General features: G+C 37.9%; 1 protein-coding gene and 1 long non-coding RNA gene across 2 annotated transcripts; both read right to left on the bottom strand.

The window, feature by feature from the left end:
- Nucleotides 1-403: 403 nt before the first annotated feature.
- On the bottom strand, nucleotides 404-26,716 carry LOC130428203 (sialoadhesin-like). Its single transcript, XM_056756057.1, is given in 9 exon segments — nucleotides 404-623; nucleotides 5,010-5,071; nucleotides 7,247-7,294; nucleotides 7,380-7,666; nucleotides 24,147-24,440; nucleotides 25,321-25,605; nucleotides 25,711-25,986; nucleotides 25,989-26,090; nucleotides 26,568-26,716. Coding segments are annotated over 9 exon segments (1,635 nt in total). The 5' UTR covers nucleotides 26,629-26,716.
- Nucleotides 21,732-22,613, bottom strand: LOC130429072 (uncharacterized). Its single transcript, XR_008907531.1, has 3 exons — nucleotides 22,540-22,613; nucleotides 22,264-22,282; nucleotides 21,732-22,146 (listed from the first exon to the last, which is right to left on the bottom strand). It is a non-coding gene; the product is annotated as an uncharacterized LOC130429072 (long non-coding RNA).

The raw sequence follows: 26,716 nt of genomic DNA, 5'->3' as shown, positions 1-26,716 counted from the left end.
TCATGTACAAATCCAACAACTGCTTCAAAAGATGTGACAAATAGATGCATTTTGAGGGGCCAGTTAGAAGAAAAATGCTATTTCAACTGGATTTACATTGATGTCAATATGATGTCAATACAACATCAAATGAATGCCTATAATGCAACGTTGATTTGACGTCATTTCAATGTCAAACATATTGGGCTATACTTACATTAACCAATTTCAGTATGGGATAAACCTCATATTTTCACCTCATTAAAAACCTTGAAGAATTTAATGTATGATTTGAATTTGAAATGATGTGGTGCACCATCTTGATCAAATCTTGTCTGAAATTTGACGTCAAATTGACATCGAGGTGCCCGCTGGGTGGAGTTTCATGATCTTCAGTTTCTACTGCTTGCACACTAACACTCTCTCACTCCTCAGAGCTAGAGCAGTGCATAGAGCTTCCAGATGGGGCGGGAGAAGCCACCATGCGGGCTCCCAAACCCTTTCCGGAAGCAATGGGATTTGAGGGATGAGAAAGGACCGAAGTCGTCTCACCCTCCAAAATATCCATCTGCGAACCCCATGACTGCAGACCCCGCACTGCCTCGCAGAAGCGGGACCTGAACCATGAGGCTTGCGAATACTGCCTGACTCATCAAACAGTGCTAAACGTGAGAGAAGAGATCTTAGCGGTAGCCACAAGCAATGTTCACAGGCAGCTCCCTCAAGAGCTGCCTTAGCATGTTCCATTCCCAAACATTTCACACAAAGCTCATGTGAATCACTATCCGTAATAAAACGGGGGCAGGGAGGAACACATTGCTTAAATGCCTTCTTTGACATACGTTTCATATTGCTAATCTATCTAAGATAGCTTAAGATAAACTAGAAACCTTCACACACACAACAGATGCTTTGCTGAATGGCAGAAGCTGGTTTGCACTGCTTCCGCTTCCTTTTTATGCCTTCCGATAGTCACGATGGTCATAACGTCATCAGTGACGTCATCATCATGCGACTATAAAGCGAAAGTTAGTTTCACACGCGATTCAGACAAGTCACGCTAATGGCGTTCCCCAAAGAGTCATTCCATGACGCAGTGTTGAGTTCCCTCGAAAGGGAACATAGCCTTTTCAGTTACTAGATCGACCACATTTCAGATACAGAGTGAAGACACAATGATGACTCTGCGCGCAGATTTAAGATCGTTTTTATTTTATAAAATCACGACTTAACATTTGAACAGACACACACACAAAAACATTTTTGTTTTAAATGAAACACATTCATGCATGTCTTCATTGAATCCTAGAGATAAAGGCGCAGAGAAAAACATTCAGTTGAACATTTTCTTATGTGTTCATTTTTCAACAAATTTCATATTTAAAAGTTCTTAGTGACCACAGAACACTTTTTACTTTTCCTGATCTTTAAATATTTAAAGCGCAGATACCAAGTACAGTATGCAGCAGTATACATACCAATTGGATGTTCTCCCCTCTTTTCACCATTTTTTCAGTATCCCTCTGTTAATTCTTCCACTTCACTGAAATAGAAAATGGAGAACACAAGCACAGCTGGGTTAACAGAAATACTGTTAACGCTTCCAAACCTTGGACATTGTGTAAACAAAAATTACTCTGATGATAATCTGGAGCAGAGATGAAGGCTTGCTCCGCATCCTGCAGAGATATTTTTTTTAGCCCAGCCAGGCCATATACGATGGGACCTTCAAAATAAAATGGTAAATTGAAATATACACAGGTCTGTTCATAATCAGTATACAGTAGGCTGTGAAGGCCAGAAAAATCCATAATACATTATATATAAACAAGGATTTCCATTCTTGGATTGTTATGTGTTTTTTTTTAAAGTGAGTCCAATAGGTCAAATACATTTTTTTCTAAATAGACTTAAATTAGTCCAAAGCCTAGTACTTGACCAATTTATTTAATAATCTTTTGTCATACTATTGCCTGCACTGAGATGTGTTCTTGAATAGACGACACAGTACATTACAAAATCTAGCATGTGGTATTTTAACAGTCAATTATTGTGATGTCAAATGTTACAATCAACATTACAGAAACAGTGTCAACATGATGAGACATCATGGGATTAAACAAGTTGACTTTGAGCACGAGACAATTTAAACATTAAGATTAATTTTAATCACTTAAAATGGAAAAAACAATGAGTAATTGACAAGGTTTCATAGGAAGAGTGCTGCAGTTCACTGTGTTGTCTAGGCCAAGAGTTAATAATCATCCCATAGTCACAAAATCAAAATAAGCTTGCCAGTCGTGATACAGTTTCTTTAAAAAGAAACATTAACTTTCCAATAAAATGTTAAATGTTTTTAATGTTGAACTAATACAAATTAATTCCCATTTGACACTGTTATAGTCCTCCATTCTACCCATTTATTTTCATTGTCAAGGGAAAATACAAAGAAGTACAAACTTACAAGGATAGCATAAATGAGCCCTAAAAAAGCAAAAGTGATCACCTTTTTGAACTCTTTTGTAGTTTTTAATAATGATTATTGGAGGCAGATTTTTTTTCCATTTTTGAACTCCTATTTTGCACTACAAACTGTGAAATGAAAACAATATAAATTCATATTAAAGCTATGAAGATTAAGGACTCAGCAGTTTTCATTTGTTTGATTCATATCAACCACATAGAATACCAGGAATATTAGGCTGCTGTCACTAATGTATTGACATTTGTTTTCTTTCTCAACTTTTTACGCTCACTTCAGACAAAAATTACCCTTTTTATGACTTAACTGACCCTCTCCCTCAGTTGAATTCAATCACCCTCCTTTGATTCACAGAAGGAGACGTGGCAACAGAAAGGCTCATGGGAACTAGCCAAAAGCCAATAACCACACCCCCTAGCACAAAAACAGGTCCACAAAGTTCATTACTCATGTGTTAGTATCCCAGGCCCACCAAAGGGCCGCGGCCCACCGGTTGAGAATCACTGCCATAGGCTATAATTGACCTTTGTCATTTTACTGCTCTCATCTTTTATGTTGTATAATTAGGCATTCACAGATACATTATATATATACAAAACACAACATATGGGTCTGTTTGTTAGGTAACATTTGGCTAGATTTCACATCTGTCCACAGATTAGCTCAAACATGGTTATTTTCTTATTTCTAGATTTACGGAAAATCAGTGATAGACAGAGGCGAGTTTACTTTCAGATCAAAACCCCCTAGCGGCGAAATGTCATTGAGTTTTGAAATTGTTTGCTAAAAACCACGTGACTTAGCCAGTTTTAAAAGTGCTTTGAAGCACTGCTCGACACAAAAGATTCGATACAGGTTTCGAAAGTCCCCATCACTACTTGTTTAAGACTCTGGTTGCCTCCAAATAACCCAACTTGCGGTCTTTGCACTTGACCACTTGACTACATTTATGACGTATTTCCTGTTTTGGCTCTAGTGTTCTAGTGGGTGTGAAGATCCCAAGTGAGCGTTATATTTCTAACCCGATGGGACACACTAAGCAAGTGCAAACATGTAACGTTAATTAATGTGGTGAGATAAAAAGCAGTTTTACAAAATATATAACTCTGGAGCTTTCACCAATAAATATGTAACACTACGTTTTACTAAAATATTATATGTAATATAAGCATTATTTGTACTGTATCAAAAAACAAAACAAAAGAAAACACGTTAGCCAAACGAAGCATAAATAAAGAAAAAACCTTAAAAAGTAGTAGCTTAAAATACGCTGGAATGCTTTTTGCAACGTCCGCGAGACCCGAGTCTCACGATTAATATCCAGAACATGATGCATGATGGGACACGCATAGCCTTAATACTGCTCCGAAGCGGTATTCAAGCTAGTGTGGGTTTAGTGTGTGTTAAGCGCACTGCCCTTTGGCATTTCGTAGAAATTGTACAGACTCTGACTCCCTTGTAGTTATTTGCAGATTATACTTGTTTTTCATATGGAACAATTAACTGTGTAATAATGTTATAAAGCTGTCAATCAAAAAATAATTTCATTAATTTTGTATTCAAAAGCCCATGCTTAGCAGCATATCTGCAACAAAGACCTAAAAGACGAAGCACACATAAAACCAGCCCTCAGTGAGGTGGGACAATGAGATACTGTAAAAAAAAACAAATATTTAAAATGTTTTAATATTTCTAATGTGCCACAAATGGTTTAAATTACTTAAAAATGGTAATGACATTAAATATACTTTGGATATAGAAAAGAGTCACACCCTTCAAAAAAGAATCTACAATTTTGTTGCTTTGCAGCCTGAAATGAAGATGGCCACACTTTTTGTTTTAATAAACTGTATTTTGTGAGTGCAACTTATAACATCCAGACAGAGATATAAAACCAACATGTTAAAAAAAATAGAATCACCAAAAAATTAGTTGTAAACTCAATAAGGTCTGCTCACCATCTTACTAAATGGCAGACATAGCCATCTGACTTTCACCTGGATGCACAATACATACTGTAAACATAAAGTACAGATTGTACACATTATACAACTGCAGATGCATTTAACCTTTTTTTTATATTTAATATTTTCTCAAAAAGCCTTATTCATGTTCTTGCTCCAGTATCACTCTTATCTTGACAAGTCTGAATGTCCTCTTTGCCTATGCATATACATTATGATATACATGTTTTTTCATAGATTATATCTCCGTTTTAAATTACTGCCTGTTGTAGTTGAAAGAGCAAGGGTTGGATTTAAATTGGATGCTCAATTTCCTTATTAGACCTGAATTCAGACGGAAAGTTCAATAAACAAATGTTTTATTAATAATGATTGACTATATATAAACAGACATCCTACCAAAAAATGCTATAAGATTCATACAAAATGACACTAAGCTTAATGTGCGTGAAATAAAATATTGATGCTAATGTTTACTATGCATAGAAAAGTTTTTTTATTTTTATTTTATTTTATTTTGTATTGTATACTTAAATATATTTTTTACTTGTCCTATTGAGCACATTTTGATGATGCGTTTTCACCAGATGTTGCCATACGTGTTGAGGTCTTCAATATTGGTGTAATAATCTTCGTAATCTTCAATCTGTAAGGAATTTTTTAAGAGAAAACAGAGACACAGAGGTCAACGCATATCAGACATCATTTGAAGTTTGAGTTTGAACCCACAGTGTGAAGTAATGGTGATCAGGATATATACTTACAGAGCAGGATTTTCGCTTACTGAGATGTTAAAATCCACAGGAGAGAAATAAAAAGGAAAGTTAATAAATTCAAGCTAAATATGTATTTATCAGCCTATCTAATTATCATACAATCTAATTCAATTTCTGACAGATGGAACAAAAAAATATTACAGTAAACAAGAATTGTCTAAGCACATTCATTAAACTCTTACCTTCACTATATCATATACTTTTATCTATATACTAAACATTACATATTTTATAAAAATGAAATACATTTTGAATGCTCAATACCTCTTTGGTGATGGCATATGAGGTTTAGAGAAAGTCTTTTTGGCTGATTGTGCATACACATCTTCTGACCTGTGAACAGATGGTTTTATCAGAGAAACGCTTGGATACCACAACCAGAAAAGTACAATGTTGTGAGTTTAACTGAACAGACTTTGATTAATAATTCATTTGTATAATAATGCATTTACTATAGATTAGATCAGACAACAGAGGAATACCATGAACCGTATAGTTTCAAAAGATTAACAATGAAGACAAAAATAATTACATAGTGCAAATGTGGTGCAGTTTACGTAAATGTTGGAACAGCTACAGTATTTGCTTTAGTCTAGCAAGACAAAAATCTGATCAATTACTGTTGTTTTCGGTCATAAGGTTAATGAGGCCAAAAAGCAAATGCAAGCGATGTTCTCTAAAGTCTAAATGTAGCCAGCGTGATGCACACATAGACACATAAGTTAAAATTCACACATAGCTAAGAACAAAACAGAAGTGATGCTTTCAGTGTCACAAATAAGATATTGTTCAGCCGTAAGCACACTACATGTGCTTATACTATTGCGTACATTCCTGGAGAGTATCAAGGTAACAAGTATCTAGATGTTCATCATTTAACTCATTTTATGTCAAATTTTAGTAAGGGGGAGTGGAAAAATAGGGGAAAGGATAAAAAAAACTCATTGTATTAAAACTGTTACGTTGAAATAATAGTATTTGGATATTATTAAAAGGATTTTAAAGGGATGAATATCATCCAAAACAACACCAAATAGACACATAGAGTATGGTACAGTAAGTAATATACTCAGTTGGGAGCAGTCATTTACTCGGACATCAATAGACCTGAAATGAAAATCGGTGGTTGCTATTGACATCAGCATTTCCATTTCTGCTGACTTTTGATGCTGTCACATAGAGCTTCTAAAGTGACAAATGTCGCTTGCACAAAAAATGTGTGATGTTGTGGACATGAAGCTGTATTAAGACACACATCTTGAATATCATTCTTAAATACATTAAAAACACCAGATCTAGAAAACTAAAAAGATTTCGAAATTCACATTCACCAGTATCAACATAACACATAAACACTTTTTAAATGTGTACAAAGCCAATGTGTAAGTCTGAAGTGGTCTAATTTGAAAGTATAAAATAAATGATAAAAAATATTATGCATACCTCTGTTCTTGCATATCATCAGGTGGCGGCCTACAAATAATAATATTGACAAGTTAAAAATACTAATAGCAAAAACATAATTTCCCAATTGTTTATTTTTCACATTTCCCTATCTCTGGAGAAGAATAAATACTTATCAAATGTTTACCAAACTGATGTATAGGTATAAAGTGGTCTAGTTTGAAAGTAGAAAATAATGATACAAATATTATGCATACCTCTGTTCTTGCATATCATCAGGTGGCGGCCTACAAATAATAATATTGACAATATTTTTTGACAACATTTTTTTTTTCAAAAACTGATAGCAAAAATATAATTTCACAATTATTTATTTTTCCCATATCCCCATCTCTGGAGAAGAATAAACACGATGTAACACACATTACCTGTGACGTCTCTTGTATGTACAGACTCCAGCAAGTGTGCACATGAGAAGCAAGATAACTGATGAGGGGACTATGATGTAAAGCCCAGTGGTCTTCCAGTCAAAGGTCATCACTTCAGCCTCACCCTCGGAAAGGGCTAAAAGGATGTAGCATGTCAAACATTGGTCATTATAATGTATGTGAATAGCTTCAAGACAAATACAACACATATACTTGGATTCTGGACAGGAATCGCTGGTTTTGGAGGATCTGTAGAAGAATCTGTAAAAGAGAAAACTACATACATGATGACACACACAGACGACTCACAAGTCAGGCATGTGTTTTTGAATCACTCACGTTGTACATGTAAAGTAACAGATGATTCAATGGGTTTCCCCGAAATATTTGCACTGCATTTCAACATCTTTCCATGGTGTTCTTTTGTACTAACAAAGGTTATGGTGGAAGAGGTGGCTGATTTGAACTCTGAAAGTTTTTTGTTACTGTTTGAGACCTCCATGTTCTTATAGTTCCATGATATGGTTGGAGGATTCTTCAGGCAGGAATGGTCGATGGTACATGTGAACTTCTTTGAAACGCCCTCTATGACATCTGCACGGTCAGGCTCAATGGCTATTTTAGTATGGATACCTGAAATAAAAATGGATAATTATCAGTAAAAACAGAGTTTCTTGTTTGTCAAGCCCTAAGAGCAAAACATATACAGAGGAAAATCCTCCAGACTAAGATTTTTATTATTCATGAATGAAAGAGTTGAATATAAATGAAACTTTTACTTATCTTAAGTTTGACAAAAAATTAAAAGTTCTGTTTTGTCAACATTCTGAAACTGTAACACCCAGATAAAACAAAAGCATACATTTTGCACTTCGTGATTTTGTAGCACTTGCTGTTTTCCCTTCATAATGTGTCACTATACACTCGATATCCGAGTGCTCAGCCTTCACGACACCCGTGCGTGTCAGAGTGATTTTCCATTGTCCATTTCCAATATACGGATGATCTGTTTGATCTGTTTTATCAGATCCTTCTATACCCTTCAGAATGATGTTTGGTTTGCTGTACGGACAGGTGTGGTAGGTTTCACATGTCACTGTTATGGTGTCACCGGTCATTGCGCCTCCACGAACATTGATGGTGGGCTTCTGTGGGCTTGCTACAATAAGCAGAAAAGTTACACTCATAAAACCTAGTTATATGAAATCTAGAATAATAAAACATATAAAAACTTGTGAACACAATAAAGACATTTGAACTATACCGTCCACAAGAATCGTGGATGTGACATCATAAAACTTGTATGTGCGCCATCCAATACTGTCTGGGTCAATCCATGCATATAATTTCTCTCCATGGTGGGACTGATCCAGATGTTTAATGACAAGACTGCAGTCTCTATTTGAAGGTTTACCATATAAAGCAGTTTTTCCTTTGAACTTGTCAATTACATAAGATGGATATTCGTGATCATAAACTAAAGGGTAACCACTAGAGACCCACTGATACCACACAACTCTGTTTGGGTTGGTGGGTGGATACGATGTGTAGGAGAAGGAACATGGTATAACCAGACATGAACCTTTGAGACCATGAATTTCCTTTGGCACCCTCACTTCCCATGCCAAAGTCTCATATAGGAGAAATCCTGGGAGAAAAAGTTAAGAGAATAATTTTGTAGTTAAACCTGACATTTTTATATTTTGGTTTTATAGGTCATGCCAATTCCACAAACCCAATGTTTAATGTAACATAACTTTGTTGCTTCCTGTTTGCATATTACAGTCAGGTCTTAGGAATTCGCCCATTCTCAATTGATTTGTTCAAGTTCGAGTGACTGCAGTAAACATAAATACGGCTTCACGGCTACAAACATGCGCGCACACACACACACACACACCTACACACGCACACACACACGCACACACACACACACACACACACACACACACACACACACACACATACATGGATGCACACACTTCCTTAAATTGTAATGGAGATAATAAGCAGAATCTATTTTAAAATAAATGTTTACTTAGTAGCCAAAACTGTCAAAATGTATCTTTTCAAACTCAATTTATTTGTCATTTTATCTATAAGTAGCCAACATATTGCATGAATACATACATGTAAACATTTTCAATGAAAAAAAACATGTATAAATCAAAACGGAAACTGTACCTTGGAAAATAAGATGAAGTAACAGCTTTACTTTCATTCCTGGATTACAATGTTTGCTCATATGTGGAAACGGGACTTAAATCCTACAAATACACCAAATGTTATGTGCAGAACCGCAGTTCATAATGTCCTGACTTAAACCAGTTCATCAGTTTTTTATAAGTCTTCCCCATTTCACTGGGCACTGCCCCTTGAGTTATAGAAACTTAAAAGTGAAAATGGCAGTCGAACAGATAAAAAAGTTGTATTAATATATTTCCTTCAAACAAAACAATAAAAGAGGAAAACAACGATCAAAGATTCAATTTATAATATTGAATATTAAAAGTAATAATATATTAAATATTATTTCACCCTTTCCTTTTCCGCAGCCTGGATAAAACAACAGGATTGGATGAGAACAGGAGATAACAAATAAACAAAACTGTGAATTGACTAATGCTTTATCTCTAAAGAGAGAATATATGTTTTTTAAATTCAATGTTGCTCTAATGTCTACATACTATGCTCCAAGTTAGAAATATATATTTCCTGTTTCGTTTGCGGTTTCTCACTCACAACACCAAGGTTTGTCATAATACATTATAGGCTACAAGTATACGAGCGTGGGCCGTTATTTGCTTAGAAAAGTGAAGGGGGAAAGAGATGACAAAAACAATACTTCAATTAATTGTTTCTATTATAACTTGTTGGGATATTGATCATATATAATTGACGGTCCATTGCCTGCTCCGCTTATCTACTCCAGCTCTCACAGTATGTGGTTCCCACACTATCATTTGGGAAGGTCACTTGGCTGTTATGGTGCATTACAGTTATAATCAGTTTATTCCTATGACTAAAATCTCACTTGTTTATTGGTTTACCCTTTCTTGACATTGGACACTGGATGCAAAGCAAGCGCTGGGAGTGCATATGATGCACGCATGTTTATAATGGACGTTTGTTCTGAAGTCGAGGCTCTCTGTCTTTTGCAAATTTAATGTACGAGTGTGAGCAATGGGAGACGGTTTGCAAGTGGCGCATCCTGCGTTTTTACACACGTTTTTAGATGTTAATGGCCCCTAAACAATACGTACCTTCTTCCGCGAGCATCATTATTTCCACCAAAATGTGGTGGGTAATACCACGTGTCCCACCCACAAAATACGCCGATGATACAGGTGTATTTAGAAAGGGGGAAATATTGAACATTTTCACAAACATCTCACCCTCGAGGCCGCAAAGCTTTTTCATGAGTAATTCTGTAGAAAGTTAAAGAGCCCCATGTCAGTTTAAACTCAAGAGTGAATACAGCCAATAGGAATTCAGAATGTAGAACTACCCTTTTCAAAGGAAGCTTATTCAAGTGTGCTATAAGTATACTTCTTTTAAACTTAAAATAGAAAAGTATACCTTCAGTTTACTTCTTATGTACTTCTCAGAAATATACTTTAATGTACTCTGAAGTATAGTTGATGTTAGTGAGTGAGAAGTTTATGTATATTTGGCCTGTACTTAATCTTTTGACTTGGCATGTACTGTACTTGTGTCTATTCTTTTGGTAACAAACAGTAATGTGACAAAAGTTAACAACAACCATATGATTATAAGTTTATGCCGTGAACCTCCCATACTTTTAAGAATTAAGCCAAGTAGATGCGCAGTGCGCTGGAGGTGAGGGGGAGCGCCTGCAGGTTCACAACCTGGTCCTGGAAGGGATTGGTGGGAACCTTGGGACCACTACAACCCGACGGCCGTCATCTCTGCGTTGGCTCCTCCTTGGAGGCGGGAGCTCCAATGGGGGTTTCCATCAGACAGGAGCATGCCGCGACTGCATACTCCACGTCTAGTGAGCTCCACGTGCATCTCTGGGTCAGCCGCAAGCGTTCGGGGAGGGCGGGGCTACTACAACCTGACGCTTGTGGCAGCCCGGGGAAGCACGGCCGTCATCTCTGTGTTGCCTCCAAAGGGCGTCGCATCCGATGACCGGAGGAAGCTGTCAGATGTTTTGACAGAGCACGTCGTTGAGTCTTGCCCGCTATGGGACGGTACACCACCACCCACCAAGGACGAGCCAGGTAAGCGTGCCGGGGCATGGATAACCTGCGAGCCGAAGCTGGCGGAGTGACATCCACAGGAACCCCCGATCACACCCGCCGCTGGCTGACGCGTTGACGCGCCCAGGAAGCTGACAGGGTTGCGGGAACATTACGGGGAATGTAGCCACTGTGACCACCACACCTAACGACAAACCGTGCCACTGCATTCTGGAACCCCAACGTTCAGTACAGGTGTCGTACCCGTCAGACTCTAGGATGGGTCTGTCATACCCAAGAACACAGCTTCAACATCTCATCATCATCACGCACCGTTTCCGATGCGTGGTGTAGGAACAAGACGGTGGGACCGTCTCTTGTGTGTAGTGACTGGTTTTGTACTGGTCTCTAGATACGATCATCAAAAGAACATAGCAACCTGGCTCCAGAGTTCTGGTCTTTGGTTTTGAACTCTCACCGAGAGTGTGATAACCCTTTAGTTTCTCTGTAGGATATTAACTACTCCTTAGCTTCAAAACATTGGTGATAAGTCTCTGTCTCAACTCTATCTTAACATCTGAGGCTAACCAGAGAAACTTCTCTGACAAAAAGGAACTTATGTGATTTAAACTATCCTTTTCTGTAAATGAATCTAAATGTCTAGGTTGTGTGTTGGCACTCGTGCCATTTTAAATAGTCTGTAACTGTTAGATATGCAAATTTTGATTTAGGGTTCATTTGATGTATTCATACATTGTGTAGTGACTTGATCATTGAGAGAAAAGCCATAACACCCCATGACTTCCTTTTGTCCTGGTTTCTAGATACCATCATCAAAAGACCATAGCAAGCATGGCTCCATGGCTCTGGTTGTAGGTTTTGAACTCTTACGGAGAGTGTGATAACCATTCGGTTCCTCTGTAGTATATTAACGACACCTAAGCTTCAAAGCATTGGTGATAAGTCTGTGTCTCATCTCTAACTTAACATTTGATGTTTAACCAGAGAAACTTCTCTGACAAAAAGGAATTTATGTGATTTAAACAATCCTTTTCTGTAAATGTATCTTAACATCTAGGTTGTGTTTTGGCGCTCGTGCCATTTTATATAGTCTGTAACTGTTAGATGTACATGTTTTGATATAGGATTCATTCGATGTATTCATATGTTGGGAAGATTCACAGTTCAATGGCTTGCATGTTTCATATTTTACTACTCCTCTTTGAATTCCCTTTATAATGAGCTATGTTATTAAAACATAGCATGCATCATACTATGTCCATAACTAAGTTTAGGTATTAAATGCAATCTGACCATACTGTCAGAGCTATGCAAATGAGGCGCCATGAGAAACAAAGGAACTTTCTCTGGCCCACTTATCACTTCCATGGCATTCGCCAGCAGACAACCTGGGGGCAGGGCAGGTATGCATTTAAAACACCATCACCGATCCACTTCGGATGCTTTGAAATTAGGAATTGGAAGGGAAAAGTAAAGAAAGAGGACGCGGAGGACAATCCAACGGACACCCCGGCTTGGGGCTAATTCCTTGACTGAAATTGACATTTTCAACAACTAATTTCATGGATGTGATCTTGACAGATCTGGTGGAGAATCATATTTGGTGAGTTAAATTCATTCTTATTTTAACGTGCAGATAAAATCGGCACACATGGGGAACGGTCAGACGAGGCGATGTGCGAATGGTCCGCGAGCCAGTGGCTGACGGATTAGCCACTGCCTTCTCATGCCTTCCCTGTGAGAAATTATTGGCGCTGAAGAGGGCCTGCTCTTTTAGATCTGTAGCTCGCTGTCAAGAAGCCCAGGGTAGTCCGCGCTCCGGAGGGGAAGTCCGCCGCCGACTGGGAAGGGTGCCCTGGCCGAAGGAGAATCCAAAGGGAGAAGTCCGCTGCTCTGCGTCGTAAGTCCAGAAGGAGTGAATCTCGAAGAGATAAACTCGACACCATAACGCAGAGTAGGTTCCGAAGAACAAAGGATGAGTGAATGACTGCCTCCATCTTCCTTTTATACCCTTATGTACGGGGCGGAGACTGGCGAGGGCGGGCTATTCGCCAAAGCCCATTGGCATTTTAAATTTATCTGGGAGATGATAGGTTCTCAAGATCAAACCCCAGTCTGTCTCTCAACACAACGTCGAGAAACCGACTGAAGGGGAACTTGATAGAACAAAATTAATTGACATAATATTTTTCCAAATGTATTTCTAGTGCAAATGTATTAATAACCAAGCCCACACACACAGATATTTGCTTCATAAAAACTGTTGTTAAGTTTATATATGCCATTATTTATCCCAAAATACCTTTCGCTTTTTATGTTTTGCACGTGCAGTACATTGAACGTAACAAAATTAGCGCCGCACTGTATGTAACGCTCGTCAAACTATGGAAAGATTTTTGAAGAATCCTGCTACTGCAATGACGAGTTTGTGTCAGTCTGACGTGGTGAATGTTAACCAAAAATATAAAAAAAATGACAAACATTACATTACGTTTGGTTTTACATGTAGGCCTAATATGTTAAAGCAGGGAATCGAGAGACCTCCGTGTGTACTCTGCCAAGAGATTCTCTTCAACGAGTGCATAAAACCATCCAAGCTCATCACCTACAGCAGAAACATCCCAAGGAGGCAGGAAAATCAACTGACTATTTTAAACATGTGGAAATGTGTTTCGCCAAGCAGGTTAGTTTTTTTTCGGCAGCAAAGATCGCTCCCTGAGACAAGTTTAAAGGCATCCTATTTGGCATCCTTAAACAAGCAATTGGGTCAACATTAGGACAACAAAAAACATAAGTGCAATATCTCACATAGCCTTCTACAGTGTACAGCTACGTTTTGTTTTTAAACTAAAGAGATCGTCAGCTCGGTAGAGGACGCTGCACTAGAGGTAGATTCTATGCCTTTGTCGGACAATACAGTGAATAGAGAAGCATAGGTGACGTGTGACATTGCTTCTTAAATTTTAGAGCAACTGCGACACGGTGAATATTTTGTGCCGCGGGTGGATGAAATTACCGATGTTGCAAATAATGCAAAACGTATGGTCTATATTCGCTTCCTCGTACGGGACAGATCCCACTGAGCAAAAATACCTTGAAACAACGTCATTTCAACATCTTTGTCGAACGTTGAAAAGGCGTCCCTGAGGAGCCAGAATGAAAGTTTTTCTGACGTCTTGGCAAATGCCACACAAGGCTTTCTTTGCTATTCCTGATGACTTCATCAATAAATCGTATGAATCCTTGCCAAACCGCATGGATGCAGTCCTTCAAGCTCATGGAAGTCATACAAGATATTAAATTTGGATCTCAGAGCACCACTACTTTTTTGTCTTGCCAAAATTTGACCTATCTGTCTTGATTAAATGATCAATATTCTTTCAGTGAAACTGATTTATTTCAGTGCATTAAAAGTCATTTGGGAGGGTTTTAGCTTTTCATATGAGCTATTTCTAACACCAATTGATTAATTAAAGGTCAGGTTAATAGCAGGTGTTTCTACGAAATAGATAAGAACTCTTTATTTTCATTTTCATTGTGTGTGTTCCCCCCTCCCTTTCTTGATGGTGTAAAAGTAGAAAGACAATAATTATAAATATGCAAAAGCAGCCTGTACCAGTTAGGAGAGTTAGGAGAGAACCGTAATACAAACCATGCTAGTTTTTGAGGACCGAAAAAGTGCAACTAAGACAGTATTTCCACCCAACCCTAATTCTAGTTGTTAAAAGGTTAACTACACCTTAATACTAGATGTCATGCAATTAAACCTTATTGCTAACAGCTGGATGTTGAGTAATTATTGTTACGAGCTAGCATTATATAAAAAATAAACAAAATAAACAAAATCATTGGATAGCCTTTTCAGTCACCATATCTACCACAATGATGACTCTGGGCACATATTTAAGATTGTTTTTATTTTATACAATCAGAACTGAACAGTCACACACACTTTAACAAAAACATTTAAAGAACCACATTCATGGATGTCTACACTGAATCCTAAGAGAGATAAAAGGCATAGAGAGAAACATTCAGTTGAACATTTTCATATGTTCATTTTCTAACAAATTCATATTTAAAAGTTCTTAGCAACCACAGAACACAAACATTTTTCCTTTTCCTGACCTTTAAATATTTAAACCGCGTATACCAAGTACAGTATGCAGCAATTGGATGTTCACCCTCTTTTCTCCATTTTTTTCAGTATCCCTCTATTAAATTCTTCCACTTCACTGAAATAGAAAATGGAGAACACAATCACTGCTGGGTTAACGCTTCCAAACATTGGACATTGTGTAAAAATAGGCGTAATTTTCCGTCCTTCTTCCCCACAAAGAAAAATGCCAGCTCCGGCCGGGGAGGTAGATGGTCCGATGATCATCGCATCTAGGGACTCCTCAATGTCTCAAGGTCTTCATCTCCTCTCGTTCGGGAGAGCATGGGGACCGTTACCAGGCAGTAATTTCACAGCGGAGTCATAAAGACGGTGAGGTGTAAGGGAGCTGGTGCTTACTGAATACCTGTTTGAGATAGTGGTAATGTATAGGGACTCGGGACAGGTCTAAGGACTCAGGGGACTCGAGAGCAGGGTCAGGGTATTCTAGGGTGAGACAAGAAAGGTGGCATCCGGGACTCCAACTGTATACAGTGCCCGAGGGCCAATCTAGCTGTGGATTATATTTGAGAAAGTAGGGATGTCCGAGAATAACTGGGAACTTTGAATATTGTATCAAGTGGAGCTGTAACTCTTCCTGGTGTCGCTGGATGGACAATTTGTGAGGACCGGAAAGAAGGGTTATTTTTCCAGAACCAGAGGCCCTGTCATCCACGACAGTAATGGAAAGGGGGGTGAGAGATGGTCCGAGGAGATATTGTGTCTTTCGGCTAGAGAGAGATTGACAAAGATTCCAGCAGCCCCTGAATCCACTAAGGCCTTCAGTTGGAGTTGGCTGTTATCCCAGAAGAGTGTGACAGGAAGGTACAGTCCTGGATTGGAAGGAGGATTCCCCTGGGTTATTCCCGTAACAGTCCTCCCTTGTCTGTACGAGAGCGGGTGTTTCCAGAGAGTTCAGGGCAACCTGAGCGGAAATGTCCCAGAAGGAAACAGTATAGGAAACATCGCTCCCTCATACGGCGGTCTTGTTCAGATGAGGAAAGACGAGATCCACCCAAGTTAGGCCGATCAAAGAGGTAATGTCGGCCAGCAGTTGTGAGTGTTTGGCATTCAGAACTTCCTGTTTGGCGAGCGCCACATCGTGGCGTTGAACGGAGTTCTCATGTTGAGCGATTGTAGGTAAGAGATCATAAGTGGTGGGCGTCTCTGGGTCCATGACGTATGACTCTGTGTTTCTGTTAGAAGCAGGGCTCGAACTCGGGTCTGCGATGTATGAGACTTCTTATGCTTCGTGGAACCACAGGGGAAGAGATGAACCCAGCAAAGAGAGACGCACTCAAGAGGACACAAGCACCGCCTCCGCTCCGTCAATAAAACCGCCCGCGTTTTCCCGTTTACCGCATGTAAAAAAATGAAAATGAACTGGACAAGAGTGTCCCGTACCTTCTGAAATGTTATAATTATTTATTTAATTAATATTCCATTCCATTCCATTTTCTACCGCTTATCCGAACTACCTCGGGTCACGGGGAGCCTGCGCCTATCTCAGGAGTCATCGGGCATCAAGGCAGGATACACCCTGGATGGAGAGCCAACCCATCGCAGGGCTTAATTAATATTATTTTACGTATTGTATTGCCAATTAAAGTACTAATATTTAAAACCATGACATGTTAATGTCAAAAAGTAAATTGCAGGTTTAATACTGTTCCCAAAAATTATAAAAGTGTTTCTTCAACCACAAACTGGTTTCCTGTTAGTAAACGGCGTCCTCAGTACTCTGTAGCTGACACGTGTCGTTAGAAGTGTGTTTGAACTTTAAATGCAGAATACACGCAAGAGACCCAGTTCTCAAGTGTGGGAACACTTCAGTCTCGACACTCGTAATAAAGTGTCATGTTGATATGCAAGCAAACTTTGTCTTATTCCATTAATACATCCTCAATGCATCGTCACGTATGCTCCAAACATTCAGATGCTCTGGGCAATGATAGTCGAACAACAGAGCACCAGTCTGCACCATCTGGGGATAGGGTAAAATAAATGTTATAATAAATAAATGTCCTTTGGGACAGTAAAAACAATCTATTTCCTTCAACATATGAGCAATAAAGTAATTAAAATAAAAAAGTCACCCGTTTTGAGATTAGATTTTCATATTCTATTCCATTTTTATGTGTTGCAATAGATTACACTATTTAGTTTTAGTATACACTAGTTTGGTGGGTTAATCTATTTTATTTAAGGTTTACAGGCTGTGTTGGATGTAAGGTCAACACCAACCAAACACTTTAATATTTTGTCCACTTTCACTTTCACTTTATTTTTATTATTAAATTATAAATGATTATATATTCTTATTAAATTATTGTTGTTTATTATATATATACATTACAGTATATATACTTCATATATACTGTATATGAAGAGTTTGGTTCCAAACGTTTTTTTTAACATGTTTTCTGTTTTTTTATGTTTTTTATGTTTTATGTTAGACACCAAGCGTAGTTTAATTGCTATTAAGTGGAAGGCATCATAATAAACAATTTTTTTAAAGAAAATAAAAAACATACATTTGAAAAATATAATTTTGGAAGTCTTTATATATATTTAATTATTATTCATGTTACTTATATTAAGAACTGTATGTGCTTATTTTTCTTCGTTACTTTGAGTTGTGAGGCAATATATTATTAAATGATATGTTAAATATACAAATAAAATGTATAATAAAATTTAAATGAACAAAACATCTGAGTGACAGTTGTTGTAGGAATTCTTATTGACCACCAGCAGGCGAAGTAGAGCACCGTGTCAAAAGTTTCGAAGCACCGATGCAGTTTGTTGAAAAAGCCTCACGGATTCAGAAGCTTCATTCGGCACATCCCTACTAACTACACTTAAACAAAACTAAAATTAACTTTTGACAGTTACCACAAAGTAGACTAGACTAGACTAGACTACACTAGACTAACAAAGCACAAGAATTCATCATACAAATGACAATGAACCAGCACAGTACAGAAAACACAGGGGCATTATAAAGTGATCAAATCAAGAGGTCAACAGGTGCAGGGCATGAAATCTTTCAGAATCCTACAAGGGGTGTGTAGCAGGGGGGCGTGGTTTAATGACGTCTGCACCAGGGAGGAGAGACACGGGAAAGAGAGAGAGAGAGAGAGAGACGGACTGGGAGACCTGAAGCTGATCGAAACCCCGTATTGAAACCAGGAAGTGATCCTTACGGACTGTATGCTGAAGAAGCTGAACAGAACTGTTGTTTGAGCATCAGTCTAGAACTCGGGTTGATTCAGGCAGGAAAGGTCTCTAACTTTCACTCTTAAAATAAAGCAAAGAGCCCAAATTCACACGAGAAAGCGCTTTGTTCTCGTGAAAGGCTTTAGTGTCGTGCAGGTGATCATGAGAGGGCTTGTGGAAAAGTCTTGACTTGACAATGTGCCACAAAGGCTGAGTTCACCGATTGACATATACAAAGCAGGTTCATGTACTCAAGGAATTATCATGATTGTTTATTTGACGCCGAAATGAGCTTTCTCCGCAGGGTGGCCGGGCGATCCCTTAGAGATAGGGTGAGAAGCTCGGTCACTCGGGAGGAGCTCAGAGTAGATCCGCTGCTCCTCCACATCGAGAGGGGCCAGGTGAGGTGGCTCGGGCATGTTTTCCGGATGCCCCCTGGACGCCTTCCCGGGAAGGTGTTCCGGGCATGTCCCACCGGGAGAAGACCCCGGGGAAGACCTAGGACACGCTGGAGGGACTATGTCTCCCGGCTGGCCTGGGAACGCCTCGGTGTCCCCCCGGAAGAGCTGGAGGAAGTGTCTAGGGAGAGGGAAGTCTGGGCATCCCTGCTTAGACTGCTGCCCCCGCGACCCGGCCCCGGATAAGCGGAAGAAGATGGATGGATGGATGGATGGATGGATGGATGGATGGTTTATTTGATCAGGGTAAGTGTTTATTTATACATTAGATGATAAATATCACAATGTGGTGATGGCTTTATATATATATGGTAACAAAAAAAAATTCAACAGTATAAATATGAAGTAAAAGAGCGTGTGTGCATGTATGCGTATTTATATACATTGCTCTGCATAAATGAGAACACTCTCTTTGAAAAGTACAATTTTAAACATCTCAATGAACGCAAAAAAACATTTCCAAAATGTTGACAAGACTGAGTTTAATACAACATCTGTTTAACTTATAACATGAAAGTAAGGTTAATAATAACTTCGAATACACATTTTTCAGTTTTACTCAAATTAGGGCGATGCAAAAATGAGTACACCCCACAACAAAACTACTAAATCTAGTCCTTTGTATGACCTCCATGATTTTTAATGACCGCACAAAGTCTTCTAGGCATGGAATGAACAAATTGGCTACATTTTGCCAGATCTATCTTTTTCCATTCTTCAAGAATGACCTCTTTTAGAGATTGAATGCTGGATTGAGAGTGATGCTCAGCTTGTCTCTTCAGAATTCCCCATAGGTGTTCAATTGGGTTCAGATCAGGAGACATACTTGGCCACTGAATCACTTTCCACCTGTTCTTCTTCAGAATTCCAACAGTGGCCTTAGATTTGTGTTTAGGATCATTGTCATGTTGGAAAAGTGCACGACGGGCAAGGAAGTGAAGGTAGCATCTTCTCTTTCAGTATAGAGCAGTTTATTTGTACTGCCATCAATGAAATGCAGCTCCCCGACACCAGCAGCACTTATGATGCCCCACATAAGGACACTGCCACCACCTGTAGGCACCATGCATTTTCCTTTGTATTCCTCACCTTTGTGACGCCTTACAGTTTTGAAGCCATCAGTTCCAAAAACCATCCTCTTGGTCTCATAACTCCAGAGCATGGAGTCCCAGTAGTCTTCATCTTTGTCAGCATGGGCCCTGGCAAACACTAGGCGGGCTTTTTTGTGCATGGGCTTTAGGAGAGGCTTCTTTCATGGACGGTACCCATGCATGCCATTCCTCTGCAGTGTATGCCGTATTGTCACAGGCAATAGTCGCCCCAGTTTGGCTTTCTACTTTTCTAGATAACTGCAGTGAAATTGCATGTCAATTTTCTTCAACCCTTCTCATCAGAAGACGCTCCTGTCGAGGTTTTAACTTCCCGTGGACAACCTGGACGTCTCTGTGAGATGGTTGCATTTTAAACGTTTGTACCACTTTTGCTACAGTATTCTGACTGATAAGTAAAGCTTTGCTGGTCTTCTTGTGGCCTTCACTTTTCTTGTGTAAAGAAATTATTTTCTTTCTCAGGTCTTGTGACATTTCTCTTCCATGTGGTTACATTGCTGACAGCATGAAATGGGAAGGGGTTTTGTTTAATTAACACCCTTTTATAGTCAACTGTCACCTGTGTGATGAATATTTAGACTGACATGTGGTTGAATTCTTGTTAAATTAGACTTTTGTAGTCTAAAATTTAGCTTTGCTCCAGAGACTTTCAGTGGGGTGTACTCATTTTTGCATCATCCTAATTTGAGTTAAACTGAAAATGTTATTCTCCAAGTTATATTATTAACCTTACTTTCATGTTATGAGTTAAACGGATGTTATATATAAATATCCTCCTCCTACACAGTTTGTCCCCTCTGGAGGAACCAAAGTTGTTCTGCAATTGCATGCCTCTCAAGTATTATATAATAAAAACAATATAAAAAAGAAAGTCATAATGTTTATTTTTCTTAAAAACTACACATGTAATATTGACCCCATAACAATGGGTACACACACACACACACACACACACACACAGGAATGCAGCACAAAAGGCTAGCAGAATCCGTTGCCCTCCTTTGTTTAAAACATACTAATTTTATTGCTTTCTAAATTATTTCTGGTGATTTCTTATCTCTTTTTTATGTCCTGAAAGCATTTAGATGAGATGTGTACAGTGACAGTCATACAGCAGGTCACCAGATCTGTTGATGCGGTTTAACAGGTTATAAAAATCTGTTGCCCTCCTTTGTTTTATCATAAAGCTACTCTGATCCCTTCTCTGACTCCCTTGTAGTTATTTGCAGATACACTAGTTTTTCTTATGGAACAAGTAACTGTGTAACAATGTTTATGAAGCAAGGTACAGTCTTTTCACAAGGTCATAAGAGTGTGTCTTACACTGCAGGAAAATGCTTCACAAAACCATTTCAGGTCACTTTCCTACAACATGCATGTATACGTATTTTTTATCACCATTGTAGTACAACCTGCTCACAATCATAAGATAAAGGGAGACAACACAAACAGTTAAGCTGCCAACAAAGACATTTATTTAAAATCATTTTTTTCTATCACAAAATCATTTCCTAAAAATGTTTGTGTGTCAGCCAGAGAAACCACAGCCCATGCTCAACACCTGTAAGTTGCTTTGGATAAAAGCATCTGCTTAATGACTAAATGTAAATGTAACGGCATATATCTACAAAAGCACATGTAAAACAAGCCCTCACTGTGGCAACTTTGATAATGTTATACTGTTAATAAAAAAATAGTTGTATTTAATATTTTTAATGTGCCACAAATAAAATGAAACTTAAAAATGCTGATGAAATTAAATATACAGTAGATATAGAAAAGAGTCACACCCTTCAAAACAGTTTTTGTGTTATATACTAAAATAGATTTTTGTTTTTTAACTTGTCCTGTATTAAGCACATTTAAGAAATATCATGCGTTTTCATCAGATGTTGCCATACGTGTTGAGGTCTTCAATATTGGTGTAATAATCTTCATAATCTTCAATCTGTAAGGAATGTTTTAAGAGAAAACAGAGACACAGAGGTCAACGCATATCAGACACCATTTGAAGTTTGAGTTTGAACCCACAGTGTGAAGTAATGGTGATCAGATATATACTTACAGAGCAGGATTTTCGTTGACTGAGATGTGAAATGCACAGGAGAGAAATAAAAAGGAAGTTAATAAATAATTTGAAAGATTAATTTTACAGTACAGTTAAATCAGTATTTAGTGAGTTCAATTATCTTATTCAATGTCTGACAGATGGCACAAAAATTTACTAAAGGAAACTAGCATTGTTTTGTACATTCATTTAACTCTTACTTCCACTTTGACATGTACTTTTATCTTTATACTAAACATTACAAAAACAAATGACATTTTGAATGCTCAATACCTCTTTGGTGATGGCATATGAGGTTTAGAAAAAGTATTTTTGGCTGATTCTGAATACACATCTTTTGACCTGTGAACAGATGGTTTTATCAGATAAACGCTTAGATACCACAACCAGAAAAGTACAATGTTGTGAGTTTTAATGAACAGACTTTGATTAATACTTTATTTGTATCCTGATGCATTGACTATAGATTATATCAGACGACCGAGGAATACCATGAACCGTATAGTTTCAAAATATTAACAATTAAAACAGAAATAATCACATAGTGCAAATGTGGTGCAGTTTACGTAATTTTTAACAGTAACCGTATTTGCAGTTTCTACCCAGACATAAAGATCTGGTCCATTACTGTTGATTTAGAGCATGAAGTTTAAAGGCTGAAACGCAGATTCAAGCCATGTTCTACAAGTCTAAATGTAGCCATCTTGATGCACACACAGCATCATACGTTATAATTCACACATGCTAAAAACAAAGCAGAAGTGATGCTGTCTGCATCACAAATAAGATATATTTAAGTCATTAGCAAACTTCATATGTTTATTCCTGGAGCTTATCAAGGTGCTATAAAAGTTCATAATTTTACTTATTTTATGTCAAATGCAAGGAGGGGGTGAAAATAGGGGAAAATGACAAAATACTGATCAAATTAAAACCGTAATGTTGATACAATAGTAAGTTGATATCATTAAAAAGAGATTTGATAGTGCTGGATATCATCCAAAACAACACCAAATAGACACATAGAGTATGGTACTGTGAGTAATATACTCAATTGTAAGCAGTAATTTAGACATCATTAGGTAAGAAATATACATGGGTGGTTGCTATTAAAATCAGCATTTCCATTTCTGCTGACTTTTGATGCTGTCACATAGAGCTTCTAAAGTGACAAATGTTGCTTGCACAAAAAATGTGTGATGTTGTGGACATGAAGCTGTATTAAGACACACATCTTGAATATCATTCTTAAATACAATAAAAACACCAGATCTAGAAAACTAAAAAGATTTAGAAATTCACATTCACAAGTATCAAAATAACACATAAACACTTGTATCTGTCTGAAGTGGTCTAGTTTGAAAGTAGAAAATACATGATAAAAATAGGTCATGCATACCTCTGTTCTTGCATATCATCAGGTGGCCGCCTACAGAAATAATATTGACAAGTTAAAAATACTGATAGCAAAAACTTAGTTTCCCTTTTTTTTCACATATCCCTATCTCTGGAGAAGAATAAACACGATGTAACACACATACCTGTGACATCTCTTGTATGTACAGACTCCAGCAAGTGTGCACATGAGAAGCAAGATAACTGATGAGGGGACTATGATGTAAAGCCCAGTGGTCTTCCAGTCAAAGGTCATCACTTCAGCCTCACCCTGGGAAAGGGCTAAAAGGATGTAGCATGTCAAACATTGGTCATTATAATTTATGTGAATAGCTACAAGACAAATACAACACTTATACTTGGATTCTGGACAGGAATCGCTGGTTTTGGAGGATCTGTAGAAGAATCTGTAAAAGAGAAAACTACATACATGATGACACACACAGACGACTCACAAGTCAGGCATGTGTTTTTGAATCACTCACGTTGTACATGTAAAGTAATAGATGATTCAATGTTTTTCCCCGAAATGTTTGCACTGCATTTCAACATCTTGTCATGGTGTTCTTTGGTACTAACAAAGGTTATGGTGGAAGAGGTGGCTGATTTGAACTCTGAAAGTTTTTTGTTATTGTTTGAGACCTCCATGTTCTTATAGTTCCATGATATGGTTGGAGGATTCTTCAGGCAGGAATGGTCGATGGTACATGTGAACTTCTTTGAAACGCCCTCTATGACATCTGCACGGTCAGGCTCAATGGCAATTTTTGTATAGATACCTGAAATAAAAATGGATAAATATCAGTAAAAACAGAGATTCTTGTTTCTCATTCCGTAAGAGCAAAACATATACATAGGAAAAACCTCCATACTAAGATTTTCATTATACCTGCATGAAAGAGCTGAATATGATAAACCAATAAGCCCCAAGAAGCCGTGGGTTACAGTGCATTTTATTACAGCTAAGGGGCCTTGTTAGGCACGAGGCGAAGCAGAGGATTATAATAACCGTGGATTATAACACGGTTAATCCATATGCTTAGTAAAGTTTCATGAAGTAAAACACAGCAAATATTATGTAATTATTTTAATAGAAATATATTCTTCCACCAAACAAAGTAGTTCCTCAGAAACAGGTGTGGCTACAAAACTGCGGTTGCCAAGCAACACAGACGCAGCAAAGCACGAACAGACCACATAGTCTATTTATGAGTATTCACCTCATTTCTAGACTTTTCGATGTCTTCAATATCGCTTTTATTAATTAATATTAATAAAGTCGTCTTTGTTGTTGGTCTTATTTGTCTGTCATGTCAATATCTTCCCACCACTTATCCAAGCTTAGCCCACCAAATAAATCAAAATTCACAACAAAATCGGACATTTTGACAATTATTTGGCTGTACGTAGCAAGAGTGGCGCAGTGATGTAGGTAATGCGGTCAGCCGTTATATATATCGGGGTATTTTATAACGGCTTAGATCTCCGCTCAACCAATCAGAATCAAGGACCAGAACTGACCGTGTTATAAATTAAAATTTTACTCATCTTAAGTTTGAAAAAATATTTAAAGTTCTGTGTTGTCAACATTCTGAATCTGTAAAACCCAGAAAAAAAACAAAAGCAAACATAGATGCAATTCATAACGTTTATACTTACATTTTGCACTTTTTGATTTTGTAGCTCTTGCTGTTTTGCCTCCATAATGTGTCACTATACATTTGATATCTGAGTGCTCAGCTTTCATGACACCCGTGCGTGTCAGAGTGATTTTCCATTGACCTATTCCAAAAATGTCCTGTATTTTATCAGATCCTTCTATAACCTTCAGAGTGATGTTTGGTTTGCTGTACGGACAGGTGTGGTAGGTTTCACATGACACTGTTATGGTGTCACCGGTCATTGCGCCTCCACGAACATTGATGGTGGGCTTCTGTGGGCTTGCTACAATAAGCAGAAAAGTTACACTTATAAAACCTTGTTTTATGAAATCAAGAATAATAAAACATATAAAAACTTGTGAACACAATAAAGACATTTGAACTATACCGTCCACAAGAATCGTGGATGTGACATCATAAAACTTGTATGTGCGCCATCCAACACTGTCTGGGTCAATCCATGGATATAATTTCTCTCCATGGTGGGACTGATCTCGGTTTGTAATGACAAGACTGCAGTCTCTATTTGAATGGTTGCCATATAAAGCAGTTTTTCCTTTGAACTTGTCAATTACATAAGATGGATATTCGTGATCATAAACTATAGGGTAGCCTTTAGAGACCCACTGATACCACACAACTCTGTTTGGGTTGATGGGTGGATACGATAGGAGAAAGAACATGGTATAACCAGACATGAACCTTTGAGACCATGAATTTCCTTTGGCATCCTCACTTCCCATGCCAAAGTCTCATATAGGAGAAATCCTGTGAGAAAAAGTTATGAAAATAATTTTGTTGTTAGACCTGACATTTTAATTTTTTGGTTTTATAGGTCATGCCAATTAAATAAACCCAATGTTTAATGTAACACAATTTTCTCCCTTCCTGTTTGCATAGTACAGTCAGTTCTTAGGAGTTCGCCCCTTCTCAATAGATTTGTTCAAGTTCAAGTGACTGCAGTAAACATATATACGCCTCACGGCTACAAACATGCACACACACACACACACACACACACACACACACATGGATGCACACACTTCCTTAAACTGTAATGGAGATAATAAGCAGAATCTATTTTAACATTAATGTTTACTTAGTAGTCCAACCTGTCAAAATGTATCTTTTCAAACTCAATTTATTTGTCATTTGATCTATTAGTAGCCAACATATTGCATGAATACATACATGTAAACATTTTCAAAGAAAGAAAACATGTATAAATCAAAAGGGATACTGTACCTTGGAAAATCAGATGAAGTAACAGCTTTACTTTCATTCCTGGATTACAATGTTTGCTCATATGTGGAAACGGGACTTAGAAACTACAAATACACCAAATGTGTGCAGAACCGCAGCACATAATGTCCTGACTTAAACCAGTTCATCTG

Source organism: Triplophysa dalaica, chromosome 9, assembly GCF_015846415.1.
Source record: "Triplophysa dalaica isolate WHDGS20190420 chromosome 9, ASM1584641v1, whole genome shotgun sequence".
In the NCBI taxonomy this organism is placed as follows: domain Eukaryota; kingdom Metazoa; phylum Chordata; class Actinopteri; order Cypriniformes; family Nemacheilidae; genus Triplophysa; species Triplophysa dalaica.
The sequence above is the reverse complement of the archived record's forward strand: the minus strand, read 5'-3'. Positions and strand labels throughout refer to the sequence as shown.